Source organism: Macaca nemestrina, chromosome 20, assembly GCF_043159975.1.
Source record: "Macaca nemestrina isolate mMacNem1 chromosome 20, mMacNem.hap1, whole genome shotgun sequence".
NCBI lineage: Eukaryota > Metazoa > Chordata > Mammalia > Primates > Cercopithecidae > Macaca > Macaca nemestrina.
Window position 1 is genome coordinate 8,000,060 of NC_092144.1, and position 14,708 is coordinate 8,014,767.

The window sequence follows — 14,708 nt, forward strand, 5'->3', positions numbered from 1 at the left end:
AGGTTGCAGTGAGCTGAGACTATGCCATTGCACTCCAGCCTGGGTGACAGAGTGAGACCCTGTCTCAAAAAAAAAAAAAAAAAAAAAAAAATTAAAATTAAATAAAATATTAAAAACAACAACAAAAAACCAAAGTGTAACACACTAACTCACACTGGAGAAACTGGCAGACACCATTTGAACCAAGTTAGCATAATCGGTAGTGGACAAAATCAACATTGTATGCATCCTGAAAACGCAATGTCACGTCTGTTTCCTGCCACAAATGCAAAATCATGAGGAAGTGTTAGACAAATAGCAATGGAAGGACTTTCTTCAAAATTACTAGCCTGGAATTTTTGAAAAATATTGACGTCATGGAGAGAAGGTAAGATTGATAAAATGTTCCAGAAAGAGAGACTAAATTAGAGTCATAACAACAAAATACAACACTTGATCCTGGGATGGATTAGGGATTTTTTTTGTTTTTTTGACACAGGATCTTGCTCTGTTGCCCAGGCTGGAATGCAGTGGTGAGGTAATGGCTCACTGCAGCCCGGAACTCTTGGGCTCAACTGATCCTCTCACCTCAGCCTCCCAAGTAGCTGGGACCACAGGACGATGCCACCACGCCTGGCTAATATTTTTCTTTTATTTTGTAGAGATGAGGTCTCAGACTCCTGGACCCAAGAGACCTTTCTGCCTTGGGCTCCCGAAGAGCTGGGATTACAGACATGAGTCACTGTGCCTGGCCTGGATTTTGGATTTTTAAGGGACTTTATTGGAAACTTTTTTTTTTTTTTTTGGAGACAGAGTCTGGCTGTGTCACCCAGGCTAGAATGCAGTGGCAAGATCTCTGCTCACTGCAACCTCCGCCTTGCAGATTCAAGCAATTCTCCTGCCTCAGCCTCCTGAGTAGCTGGTATTACTGGTGCCCACAACCAAACCCAGCCAATTATTTGTATTTTTAGTACAGATGGGGTTTCACCATGTTGGCCGGGCTGGTCTCGAACTCCTGACCTCAAATGATCCAAGTGCTGGGATTACAGGCGTGAGCCACCGCTCCCGGCCATAGTGCAGTATTTTTTAAAAAATGGATCTGTCTTAGAGATGGGGGTGGGTGAGTTTACTATGTTGCCCACGCTGGCCTCGAACTCCTGGGCTCAAGTGAACCTCTTGCCTCAGCCTCCAGAGCATCTGGGACTACAGGCCCGCACCACCACGCTCGGCTAACTTTTAAATTTTTTGTAGAGACAGGATCTCACTATGTTGCCCAGGCTGGTCCCCAACTTCTGGGCTCAAGCGATCCTTCCGTCTCGGCCTCCCAAAGTGCTGGGATTACAAGCTTGAGCCACTGCGACCGGCTAGTCTCAAAAAAAAAAAAAAAAAAAAAAAAAAAAAAAAGTTGAATTCTGCAGCGGTTTTATTAGACGACGATGGCGGTCTGCAGGTGGCGCAGCAGCACCCCTCGTGCCTGGGCTGGGCTAGGGCGGGACCAGTGCTGGGGGCGGAGCCGGAGCTGGGGGCGGAGCCAAGACTCGGCAGGGGCGGAGTCAGCAGCTGCGGGGCAGCGGGGCCTGTGCGGCCCACGGCGTCCCTGTCGCCTCCGGCCCCGCCTCTCAGGGCGGGACGTGCGTGGCGATTGGCGAGTGAGAGCGACAGGCGGTCGCTATTGGCCCGCGGCGCTGTCGGCTCGGCGGGCGGTGCCCGGACGCAGGTGCCGGCCGGAGCGGAGCTAGTGGCGCCGACGGGCCGGGCCGGGCCGGGACCCGGGCCGGGGCGAACGGAGGGGCCTGCGCGGCCGCCCGGCCCGGCCGCGTATCAGGTAGGCATGGGCCTGCAGGTGGGGTCAGAGGACGCCAGTTCGCGGGCCAGCCCCGGGTTCGAGGCCGGAGCTCTGCACCCGGGCGGGACGGCTGGGCTCGATCCCTTGACCACAGCCTTCTCAGGGACGCGGGGACCCCAGTTCCCGTGTCAAGGCCGGTGGGAGGTCCCCGGGGTCCGGTACACAGTAGGCGCCTCTCCGAGCCTCGGTTTCCCCACCTGTGAAACTGGGTCATCCCATTGCCAACCTGATGGGGCTTCTGGGAGGACTCAGGAGGTGGCTGGTGCAGAAAGCGCCTGACACACAGTAGGTAACTACGAAGTGGCCAATGCCCTTCCTCAACCTCCTTCTCAGAGCCTCTCTACTTGCAAAATAGTAAGTTATAGGCCGGGCGCGGTGGCTCAAGCCTGTAATCCCAGCACTTTGGGAGGCCGAGGCGGGCGGATCACAAGGTCAGGAGATCGAGACCACAGTGAAACCCCGTCTCTACTAAAAAATACAAAAAATTAGCCGGGCGCGGTGGCGGGCGCCTGTAGTCCTAGCTACTCAGGAGGCTGAGGCAGGAGAATGGCGTGAACCCAGGAGGCGGAGCTTGCAGTGAGCCGAGATCGCGCCACTGCACTCCAGCCTGGGCAACAGCCTGAGACTCCGTCTCAAAAAAAAAAAAAAAAAAAAAAATAGTAAGTTATAATATAATGAGCCAGCCACTTTGCCAAAGATGCTCAAACAGGATACCCTGTGCTATATGGGTACTCAAAACAGCGTAATCAAATGGGCATATTGAGCTCATTCAGTTCTTTTGAAATCATACTGAGTAGATGGAAGCACTAGAAATGTCCCCTGTTATACAGATGAGAGAGTCCAGGCTTAGACAGGTTAAGTGTCTTGCCCAGGGCCACACAGCACATAAGGAGTAGAGGTGGGATTGGAACCTCGTTTCTCATGCAGTGCCTAAAGGAACTGAAGGACACACAGGAGCCTCTCTATGGTAAGGGAAGAGGAATGAATGCAATGACAACCTCCACATTTACCCTAAAAAATATTAATTTTTTTTTTTTTTTTGAGACGGAGTCTCACTCTGTCGTCCAGGCTGGAGTGCAGTGGCGTGATCTCCCACTCACTGCAAGCTCTGCCTCCCGGGTTCATGCCTCCCGGGTTCACGCCATTCTCGTGCCTCAGCCTCCCGAGTAGCTGGGACTACAGGCGCCCGCCACCATGCCCAGCTAATTTTATATATATATATATATATATATATTTAGTAGAGATAGTGTTAACCAGGATGGTCTCGATATCCTGACCTCGTGATCCACCCGCCTCGGCTTCCCAAAGTGCTGGGATTACAGGCATGAGCCACCGTGCCCGGCCAATAGTGAGCTTTTATTGAGCACTTACTGTGTGTGCCAGGGGTTGACTGTGTGGCCTCTCATCAACAGCTCTGTAAGCTGATGATAGTAATTATAATAGGAGCTAATAATTAATTTCTTAATTTTTACTAATTTATGAACTATATATTATGACACCCCCTCTTTTTTTTTTTAGATGGAGTCTCTCTCTCTTGCCCAGACTGGAATGCAGTGACACGATCTCGGCTCATTGCAATCTCTGCCTCCCAGGTTCAAGCGATTCTCTCACCTCAGCCTCTCGAGTAGTTGGGATTACAGGCGCCCGCCACCATGCCTGGCCAGTTTTTGTCGTTTTAGCAGAAATGAGGTGGTTTCACCATGTTGACTGGGCTGGTCTTGAACTCCTGGCCTCAAGTGATCCACCATCCTTGAGCTCCCAAAGTGCGCAAAGTGCTGGGATTATAGGCGTGAGCCCTTCGCCGGGCCTATAACACTCATTTTGTGGATGAGAATACTGAGGCTGAGAGAGTAAAACAGCTGCCTGAGATCACACTGTAGGGAGTTTTAGGGCCCTCTGATTCCTCTGCTCTCTGTTTCCTACGTTTAGGAAAAGGAGCCTGGGCAGGTATGGAAAAGACTGGGGGGCCTCAGTGCCACCCTAAACAAGCCTAGCTAAGGGTGAGCTTTACTTGATGAATTCAGCCTGGAGGCTCCTTCTCAGGAGACCCCCTCCACAGACAGATTCCACCAGCTCCATCATTAGAATGAGGCCCAGAGAAGCAAAATGACTTGAACCAGGACACTCAGCATTGGTGGCAGAGCCAGGAGGGCCAGGAGTTAAAGAACCCAGGTCTCTTGAGGTCCAGACCCACTCCCTGGACTGTTTTAAGTTCAAGTTCTGACACCACCCCTTCCCAGCTGTGTGACCTTGGAAAGGTAGATGCCTCTCTCTGAGCCTCGGCCTCTTCCCCCATCACAGGGTGTAGTTATTGGTTTGTTGTGAAGACTCAATGAGATCTATATCCAGGCCGTGCATGGTGGCTCATGCCTGTAATCCCAACACTTTGAGAGGCCAAGGCGGGCAGATCACTGGAGGCCAGGAGTTCAGGACCAGCCTAGGCAACTTGGCAAAACACCATCTCTACAAAAAAATACAAAAATTAACTGGATGTGGTGGTGTGCAGAGCTACTTAGGAGGCTGAGGTGGGAGGATTACTACACTGCCTTCCAGCCTTTTGGGTGACAGAGTGAGACCCTGCCTCAAAACAAACAAACAAACAAACAACAGAAGAAAGAAAAGAAATAGGCCAGGCGCGGTGACTCATACCTGTAATCCCAGCACTTTAGGAGGCTGAAGTGGGTGGATCACGAGGTCAGGAGTTTGAGACTAACGTGGCCAACATGGTGAAACCCCGTCTCTACTGAAAATACAAAAGTTAGCCAGGTATGGTGGTGGGTGCATGTAATCCCAGCTACTCGGGAGGCTGAGGCAGGAGAATCCCTTGAATCCAGGAGGTGGAGATTGCAGTGAGCTGAGATCGGCCACTATACTCCAGCCTAGGCGACAGAGCGAGACTCTGTCTCAAAAAATAAAAAAAGAAAAAGAGAAATGACTGCAGTAGCAACTAGAAATGCAGCAGCTCTGGGCTAGACACAGGGCCAGGGCCACGTGCTGGGGACAGCAGGAGGCAATCTGACAAGGTCCCTTTTTTATAGAATTCACTGCAGGGTGGAACAACAGACATGGCTAAATACGTAGATGAATAAGTAGAATGTTTCAGACAGGGACACATGCCAGGAGGGGAATCAAGTGGACCCCAGTGGCGCTTGATTGATTGAGACAGGGTCTTGCTCTGTGGCCCAGGCTGGAGTGCAGTCGTGCAATCATGGCTCACCGCAGCCTCAACCTTCTGGGCTCAAACGATTCTCCCACCTCAGCCTCCTGAGTAGCTGGGATTACAGGCGCACACCACCACACCCGGCTCATTTTTGTATTTCTTGTAGAGGCGAGGTCTTGTTATGTTGCCCAGGCTTCTCTCAAACTCCTGGGCTCATACTATCCTCCTACCTCAGCCTCCCAAAGTGTGAGAATTACAAGCATGAGCCAATGCGTCCGGCCCCAGACAGCATAGTCGAGAAGGCTTCTCCAGGAAGGTGACCTTTGAAGGAGACACTTATTACAACTGTTTCGAGTTCAGTGAGATGATGACTATGTATGGAGATTGCTTGGCACAGTATCCAGTTCTTTTTTTTTTTTTTTTTGAGACGGAGTCTCGCTCTGTAGCCCAGGCTGGAGTGCAGTGGCCGGATCTCAGCTCACTGCAAGCTCCGCCTCCTGGGCTTACGCCATTCTCCTGCCTCAGCCTCCTGAGTAGCTGGGACTACAGGCGCCCACCACCTCACCCGGCTAGGTTTTTTTTTGTATTTTGTAGTAGAGACGGGGTTTCACTGTGTTAGCCAGGATGGTCTCGATCTCCTGACCTCGTGATCCGCCCGTCTCGGCCTCCCAAAGTGCTGGGATTACAGGCTTGAGCCACTGCGCCTGGCCTCCAGTTCTTGATTGATAGAAGCTGCTGGTATAATTTTGGTGGTTCGCAGGCCTTGCATTAGCAGATTTACCTGTTTTTGTTTGTTTGTTTGTTTTGTTTTGTTTTCTCCCTGATAGAAGAAACATTAGAACATCCTATACAGGAGCTGGGATAGTTCCTGTGATATATGGTTATCTACAGAAATGTAAAGACCAGGCCAGGGGTGGTGGCTCAAGCCTGTAATCCCAGCACTTTGAGAGGCCGAGGCGGAGAGATCACTTGAGGTCAGCAGTTAGAGACCAGCTTGGCCAACATGGTGAAACCCTGTCTCTACTAAAAATACAAAAATTAGCTAGGTGTGGTGACACACAGCTGTAGCCCCAGCTACTCGAGAGGCTGAAGCAGGAGAATTGCTTGAACCCAGGAGGCTGAGGTTGCAGTAAGCTGAGATCACACCGCTGCATTCTAGCCTGGGTAACAGAGTGAGACCCTGTCTTTTTTTTTTTTTTTTTTTGGGGGATGAAGTCTCGCTGTCACCCACGCTGGAGTGCAGTGGCATGATCTCAGCTCACTGCAAACTCCGTCTCTGAGGTTTAAGCGATTCTCCTGCCTCAGCCTCCCAGGTAGCTGGGATTGCAGGCGCCCGCCACCGTGCCTGAGTAATTTTTGTACTTCTAGTAGAGACGGGGTTTTGCCATGTTAGCCAGGCTGGTCTCGAGCTCCTGACTTAAGGTGATCCACCCACCTTGACCTCCCAAAGTGCTGGGATTACAGGCATAAGCCACCACGCCCGGCCAAGACCCTGTCTTTTTTTTTTTTTTGAGATGGAGTTTCATTCTTGTTGCCCAGGCTGGAGTGCAATGGCGCGATCTTGGCTCACCGCAACCTATGCCTCCCAGGTTCAAGCGATTCTCCAGCCTCAGCCTCCCAAGTAGCTGGAATTACAGGCATGCGCCAATATGCCTGGCTAATTTTTTTGTATTTTTAGTAGAGACGGGTTTTCTCCACGTGGTCAGGCTTGTCTTGAACTCCTGACCTCAGGTGACCTGCCCACCTCGGCGTCCCAAAGTGCTGGGATTACATGTGTGAGCCACCACGCCCGGCCAAGACCCTGTCTTAAAAGAAAAAAAAGGAAATTGTAAAGACCTATCCTCAGAGGGGCTGGGCTGGAGGAAAGGACGCCTCTGCCCGCCTTCCCGTAAAGAGCCCAGCCGCTTCCCCTTTGGCCTCTGAGCTGAAGGTTCTGGTTGCAGGGACTTGGGAGGGACAGAAGCAGGCACCCTGTGTCAGGCCCGGCCACGGCCCTATGGGTGTTATCTCAGGCGTGCAGTCTTCCTCTTGGGCCCCTGCCTTTGGGTAATACTTGCTTATCTGGCCTGCAGAGGCCGGACTGTGATGCTCTGGAGAACATGTGAGGCCAGGAAGGCTGCGGGCTGAGCTTTTTAGAGGGCATTTATCCAGCGGTGAACTGTCCTAGCCCAAGAGTTAGTAATTGCTCCCCCATTCCTTCACCTTCCCACTTTGGGGCTCAGATTTTTTTTTTTTTTTTTTGCTCGCTTTTGTTTTAGAGACTGGAGACTGGGTCTCGCTCTGTCACCCGGCTGGAGTACAGTGGTGTGATCATAGCTCACTACAGTCTTGAACTCCTGGGCTCAAGAAGTTGAGGCTCCCTCCTCAGCCTCCCAAGTAGCTGGGACTACAGGCTTTCACCACCATGGCTGGCTAATTAAAAAAAAAAACCTTCAGAGAGACAGGGTCTCTCTATGTTGCCCTAGCTCGTCTCAAACTCCTGGCCTCAAGTGATCGTCCTGCTTGGACCTTCCAAAGTGCTGGGATTACAGGTATGAACAACTTCCCCTGCTCTGGGGCTTGGATTTTGATTGACAGTTTAAAAGGTGACTTGGGGTGGGGGTGGGAGTACTTCGGTGAGTACCTGATTGCCTCTCTTGCTTGGACTTTCTGAACACTTTAGGAGATGCAGGGGCTCTGAACATTGTAACTCTTGGGGTTTGGACAAGCTAGGGACAGAGATCCTTGGCTCCAGGGCACCTGTATTGGCTTCAAGGAGGTCTCCAGAAAGGGCTCTTGTTCCTTCAATGGCATTCTCGGCTGGGCTGGGGACAGTGGCTGACACCTGTAATCCCAGCACTTTAGGAGGCCGAGGCAGATAGATCACCGGTGGTCAGGAGTTTGAGACCAGTCTGGCCAACATGGTGAAACCCCATCTCTACTAAAACTACAAAAATTAGCTGGACGTGGTGGCTCATGCCTGTAATCCCAGCAGTCTGGGAGGCTGAGGCAGGTGGATCACCTGAGGTTAGGAGTTCGAGCCCAGCCTGGCCAACATGGTGAAACCCTCTCTCTACTAAAAATACAAAAAAATAGGCCGGGCATGGTGGCTCACGCATGTAATCCCAGCACTTTAGGAGGCCGAGGCAGGGGGATCACAAGGTCAAGAGATCAAAACCACCCTGGCCAAAATGGTGAAACCCCATCTCTACTAAAAATACAAAAATTAGCTGGGCGCAGTGGTGTGTGCCTGTAGTCTCAGCTACTCAGGATGCTGAAGTAGGAGAATCGTTTGAGTCTGGGAGGCGGAGGTTGCAGTGAGCCAAGATCGTACCATTGCACTTCAGCCTGGGCGACAGAGCTGGACTCTATCTCAAAAAAAAATAAATAAAATACAATAAAAATAAAAATAATTAGCTGGGCGTGGTGGTGGGCCCCTGTAATCCCAGGTACTTGGAAGGCTGAGGCAGGAGAATCGCTTGAATCCGGAAGGTGGAGGTTGCAGTGAGCGGAGATCGCACCATTGTACTCCAGCCTGGGCGACGAGGGAAACTCCATCTCAAAAAAAAAAAACAAATATAAATAAAAATACAAAAATTAGCCAGGCGTAGTGGTGCACGTCTGTAATCCCAGCTACTTCGGGGGCTGAGGCAGGAGAATCGCTTGAACCCAAGAGGTGGCGGTTGCAGTGAGCTGAGATCGTGCCACTGTACTCCAGCCTGGGCAACACAGCGAGACTCCGTCTCAAAAAAAAAAAAAAAAAAAAAAAAGAACTGGTTCTGATACCATATCTGGAAAGGTGGAAAGGTGGTATTAGTTGAAAGGTAGTCCTGGCCCTGGAGGCTTTGAGGGTAAGAGCAGGCCTAGCTTTTCTTGTCTTCTCTTTTTTAGAGACAGGGTCTCACTCTGCGGGACAGGCTGGAGTGCAGTGGGCACCATCATAGCTCACTGCAGCCTCAAACTCCTGGCTCAGGTCATCTTCCCACCTCAGCCTCACAAGTGGCTGGGACTATAGGCCTGTGCTACCACGCCTGGCCAATATTTTTGGTTTTGTTTTGTAGAGCCAGGGTTTCACCATGTCACCTAGGCTGGTCTCAAACTCCTGAGCTCAGGCAATCCCAGGCAGGCAGATTGTCTTGAATCCAAAGTGCTGGGATTGCAGGTGTGAACCACTGCTCCTGGCCTAATTTTCTTGTTTTTATAGAGATAGAGTCTTGATGTGTTGCCAAGGCTGGTCTCAAACTCCTGGGGCTCAAAAAATCCTCCTGCCTTGGCTTCCAAAGCACTGGGATTATAGACGTGAGCCACCACACCTGGCCAGGCCTAGCTTTCCTGTTTGTTTTTTTTTTTTGAGACAGAGTCTTGCTCTGTCGCCCAGGCTGGAGTGCAGTGGCACGATCTTGGCTCACTGCAACTTCTCCCTCCTGGTTTCAAGCGATTCTCCTGCCTCAGCCTCCCGAGTAGCTGGGACTACAGGCGCCCGCCACCTCGCCCGGCTAGTTTTTTGTATTTTTTAGTAGAGACGGGGTTTCACCGTGTTAGCCAGGATGGTCTCGATCTCCTGACCTCATGATCCGCCCGTCTCGCCCTCCCAAAGTGCTGGGATTACAGGTTTGAGCCACCGCACCCGGCCAATTTTTTGTATTTTTAGTAGAAACGGGGTTTCACCGTGTTAGCCAGAATGGGAAGCCTAGCTTTTCTCTTTTTTCTTTTTTTTTTGGATTTTTAGTAGAGACGGGGTTTCACCATGTTGGCCATGATGGTCTCGATCTCTTGACCTTGTGATCCACCCTCCTCAGCCTCCCAAAGTGCGGGGATTAGAGGCACCAGCCACCGCGCCTGGCCAGGGAAGCCTAGCTTTTCTTAGGAGTGCGAGAAATAACACAACCCAAGCTCCTGCTGTACACCAGCCTTGTGCTGAGTTACACACATCGTCTCCTTAAATCCTTACTGGCCCCACAGAGGCCCACTTTACAGATCATGCAAACTAAGGCTCAGAGACGTAAATTTTCTAGTGGTCCCTACATCCTTGACAAGAGACTCAAACCTTAGTCCATCAGGCTCACTAACCTTGCCCCTAACCTCCGCACTGGTCTGTTCCCAGGCTCCTGGGACCATGGGCCTCAGGCCCTGAGGATACAAGGCTCCCTGTGGCCATGACGACGGGTGACTGCTGCCACCTCCCTGGCTCCCTGTGTGACTGCTCTGGCAGCCCTGCCTTCTCCAAGGTTGTGGAGGCTACGGGCCTCGGACCGCCCCAGTATGTGGCACAGGTGACTTCGAGGGATGGCCGGCTCCTCTCCACCGTCATCCGTGCCTTGGACACACCGAGGTGAGTGGCGACCGCGTGGATGTCCTGGCCTTTACTGCCTCTTCTCTCTGGGCCCAGTGACCTTCTCCCAGCCTGCGGTCAGAAGTCCAACCATCGACAGAGGGCCAAGTGGGTAAACAGAGAAAGAGACACGAACAGTTATTGCCTTGTGGAAACAGAGGCCTAGCTTTGGCCAGGTCTGATTCTTTAGGAAAAGCTGAAATTCCAGATTATTATGTGAAATCTGAAGGTCAAATGTTGGCAAGTAACACACTTTTGGGAGGCAGTCTAGGGGGTGGTCAGGAGTGTAGGCTGTGGTGGGCTCAGTGCCTGGGCCCCGACACTGAGTGGACACCTCCGTCTCTCCCAGAGTGACCTGGGACAAGTTAGTTCACCACTGTATCTCTCTCTTCTTTTTTGAAATAGAGTCTCATTTTGTTGCCCAGGCTGGAATGCAGTGGCGCAATCTTAGCTCACTGCAACCTCTGCCTCTCAGGTTCAAGCCATTCTCCTGCCTCAGCCACCTGAGTAGCTGGGATTACAGGCACCCACCACCACGCCTGGCTAATTTTTGTACTTCTAGCAGAGACGGGGTTTCACCATGTTGGCCAGGCTGATCGCAAACTCCTGACCTCAGGTGATCTGCCCGCCTCAGCCTCCCAAAGTGCTGGGATTACAGGTATGAGCCACTGTGCCCAACTTCTTTTTAAAATTTTTTTTTGGCCGGGCGCGGTGGCTCACGCCTGTAATCCCGGCACTTTGGGAGGCCGAGGCGGGCGGATCACAAGGTCAGGAGATCAAGACCACGGTGAAACCCCGTCTCTACTAAAAATACAAAAAATTAGCCGGGCGCGGTTGTGGGCGCCTGTAGTCCCAGCTACTCGGGAGGCTGAGGCAGGAGAATGGCGTGAACCCGGGAGGCGGAGCTTGCAGTGAGCCGAGATCGCGCCACTGCACTCCAGCCTGGGCGACAGAGCGAGACGGAGTTTTACTCTTGTTGCCCAGGCTGGAGTGCAATGGCACGATCTCGGCTCACCGCAACCTCTGCCTCCCAGGTTCAAACAATTCTCCTGCCTCAGCCTCCGTAGTAGCTGGGATTATAGGCATGTGCTACCACGCCCGGCTAATTTTTTTGTATTTTTAGTAGAGACGGGGTTTCTCCATGTTGGTCAGGCTGATCTCGAACTCCCGGCCTCAGGTGATCCACCCACCTCGGCCTCCCAAAGTGCTGGGATTACAGGCGTGAGCCACCACGCCCAGCTTTTTTTTTTTTTTTGAGAAAGAGTCTCGCTCTGTCACTCAGGCTGGAGTACAGTGGCGTGATCTTGGCTCCCTGCAACCTCCGCCTCCCGGGTTCAAGCAATTCTCCTGCCTCAGCCTCCTGAGTAGCTGGTTCTACAGGTACATGCCACCACATCCAGTACCCAGCTAATTTTTGTATTTTTAGTAGAGATGGGGTTTCACCATGTTGGCCAGGCTGATCTCGATCTTTTGACCTTGTGATCCACCCACCTCAGCCTCCCAAAGTGCGTGGATTATAGGTGTGAGCCACCGTACCTGGCCCCTTCTTTTTTTTTTTTTTTGAGACGGAGTCTCACGCTGTTGCCCAGGCTGGAGTGCAGTGGCGCGATCTCGGCTCACTGCAATCTCCGCCTCCTGGGTTCACGCCATTCTCCTGCCTCAGCCTCCTGAGTAGCTAGGACTACAGGCGCCCGCCACCGCGCCCGGCTAATTTTTTGTATTTTTAGTAGAGACGGGGTTTCACTGTGGTCTCGATCTCCTGACCTTGTGATCCGCCCGCCTCGGCCTCCCAAAGTGCTGGGATTACAGGCTTGAGCCACCGCGCCCGGCCTTTTTTTTTTTTTTTTTTTAAGGCAGAGTCTCACTCTGTCACCCAGGCTGGAATGCAGTGGCACAACCTCAGATCACTGCAACCTCTGCCTCCCGGGTTCAAGGGATTCTCCTGCCTCAGTCTCCTGTGTAGCTGGGATTACAGGAGTGAGCCACTGCTACTTTTTGTATTTTTAGTAGACATGGTGAGCCACTGTACCCGGCCCCCATTTCCTTCTAATCTGTATCTTTTGCATTATTTCCCTGCCAAAATGTCATGAGCAAAGCCCATTTTCTTAGCGCAGGATCTGAGGGGGGCAGTGCACACAGCACAGCCGCCTAGGGTACTCTGCCCTGGAGTCAGACTTCCTGGGTCCCAGTCCCAGCTGCATGGATTCCTGACTGTGCAAGTTTGCAGAAATGAGTTCACTCCTCTCAGCCTCCATTTTCTCATATGGAGGCAAAAATAGCACCTGATGGCCAGGCATGGTGGCTCCTGCCTGCAAAATCCCAGCACTCTGGGAGGCTGAGGCAGATGGATCACTTGAGCCCAGGAGTTTGAGATCAGCCTGGGCAATATAGGGAGACCCCATCTCTACCAAAAAAATACAAAAAATTAGCCAAGAGTGGTGGCACACACCTATAGTCCCAGCTACTCAGGAGGCTGAGGTTGGAGAATTACTTGAGCCTGGGAGGTCGGGGCTGCAGTGAACCGTGATCACATCACTGCACTCCAGCCTGGGTGACAGGGTGAGACTCTAGCTCAGAAAAAAAAAAAAGGGCTGGGCACAGTGGCTCACGCCTGTAATCCCAGCACTTTGGGAGGCCAAGGTGGGCAGATCACAAGGTCAGGAGATCGAGACCATCCTGGCTAACACGGTGAAACCCTGTCTCTACTAAAAATACAAAAAATCAGCCGGGCATGGTGGCGGGCGCCTGTAGTCCAAGATACTCGGGAGGCTAAGGCGGGAGAGTGGCATGAACCTGAGAGGCGGAGCTTGCAGTGAGCCGAGATTGCGCCACTGCACTCCAGCCTGGGCGACAGAGCGAAACTCCATCTCAAAAAAAAAAAAAGCACCTTCCTTACAGAATGAGACAGATAAATCCAGATGTTGCTCTTAGAATAGTACCTGGTACATAGTAAGCGCTCAACAAATATTGAGGCTTTTTTCCTCTCTTCTCTGAATTTGTTTTGTTTTGTTTTTTTGGAGACAGTGTCTCACTTTGTCACCCATGCTGGAGTGCAGTGACGTGATCTCAGCTCACTGCAATCTCTGCCTCCTGGGTTCAAGCGATTCTCCTGCCTCAGCCTCCCAAGTAGCTGGGATTACAGGCCCCCCGCAACCAAGCCCAACTAATTTTTGTATTTTTTTTTTAGTAGAGACAGGATTTCACCATGTCGGTCAGGCTGGTCTCCTGACCTCAGATGATCCACCTGCCTCAGCCTCCCAAAGTGCTGCGATTACAGGCGTGAGCCACTGTGCCTGGCCTTTTCTCTGAATTGGCTCTCCCACACTTTTTCAGGGTTTCCCAGAACAAGCTCCAAACTGACGTGGTTCTTCCTCAAGATTCTCGTCCCTTCTGTTTCCCTGAGTTGGTTTCCGGAGGAGGGGTTCCTTTTTTGTTAACTTTGTTTGTGTGTGTATTGGGGGAGGGTGGGATCAGGGTATAGGTTCAGAAAGGAGGGAGGCAGGTATGCCCTTTTGCCATTGCAGGAGGAAATAGCAGTCCAGGGACAGAACTGTTGAGAAAGCAGCCATGAACAGCCTGTTGGGCTCTTTTTGAAGCAGCCCGACCCCACCCGGCAGCATGAGAATCTGAGAAAAGGATAGAAAACAGTCATTTCCAGGCAGGCACAGTAGCTTACGCCTGTAGTTCCAGCACTTTGGAAGTCCAAGGCTGAAGGATCGCTTGAGCCCAGGAGTTCAAGACCAGCCTGGTCAACATAGTGAGACCCCCCCTCTGTAGAAAAAGTTAAAAAATGTTAGCTGTGTGGGGTGGTGCCGCCTGTAGTCCCAGCTACTTGAGAGACTGAGGCAGGAGGATTGCTTGAGCCATGGAGTTCGAGGCTGCAGTGAGCTGTGATCGCACCACTGCACTCCAACCTGGGCAACAGAGCCAGACCTTTTCTCAAAAAAGAAAAGAAGGCCTGGCGTGGTGGCTTACGCCTGTAATCCCAACACTTTGGGAGGCTGAGGCAGGTGGATCATTTGAGGTCAGGGGTTCAAGACCAGTGTGGCCAACATGGTGAAACCCCGTCTCTATTAAAAATACAAACATTAGCCAAGCATGGTGGCACATGCCAGTTGTCCCAGGTACTCAGGAGGCTGAGGCAGGAGGATAGCTTGAACCCTGGAGGCAGAGGTTGTAGTGAGCTGAGATCGCACCATTGTACTCTAGCCTGGGTGACTCAAAAAAAAAAAAAAAGAAAAGAAAAGAATAGGCCGGGCGCGGTGGCTCAAGCCTGTAATCCCAGCACTTTGGGAGGCCGAGAAGGGCGGATCACGAGGTCGGGAGATCGAGACCATCCTGGCTAACACGGTGAAACCCTGTCTCTACTAAAAATACAAAAAACTAGCCGGGCGAGGTGGCGGCGCCTGTAG

General features: G+C 51.8%; 1 protein-coding gene across 6 annotated transcripts in view; it reads left to right on the forward strand.

Moving 5' to 3' along the window:
• Positions 1 to 1,653: 1,653 nt before the first annotated feature.
• Positions 1,654 to 14,708, forward strand: part of MARCHF2 (membrane associated ring-CH-type finger 2) — a 28,619-nt gene continuing 15,564 nt past the window's right edge. The window contains exons 1-3 of one of the 6 annotated variants that reach the window (XM_071088036.1): positions 1,666 to 1,804; positions 7,244 to 7,516; positions 10,069 to 10,296. In XM_071088036.1, coding sequence (XP_070944137.1) covers positions 10,121 to 10,296 — 176 coding nt within the window. In that variant the 5' untranslated portion in view covers positions 1,666 to 1,804; positions 7,244 to 7,516; positions 10,069 to 10,120. Of the gene's footprint in view, positions 1,805 to 3,343; positions 3,418 to 3,471; positions 3,773 to 7,243; positions 7,517 to 10,068; positions 10,297 to 14,708 lie in introns of those variants that run through there. The other 5 variants (XM_071088032.1, XM_071088033.1, XM_071088034.1 and 2 more) reach the window with 5 other exon arrangements.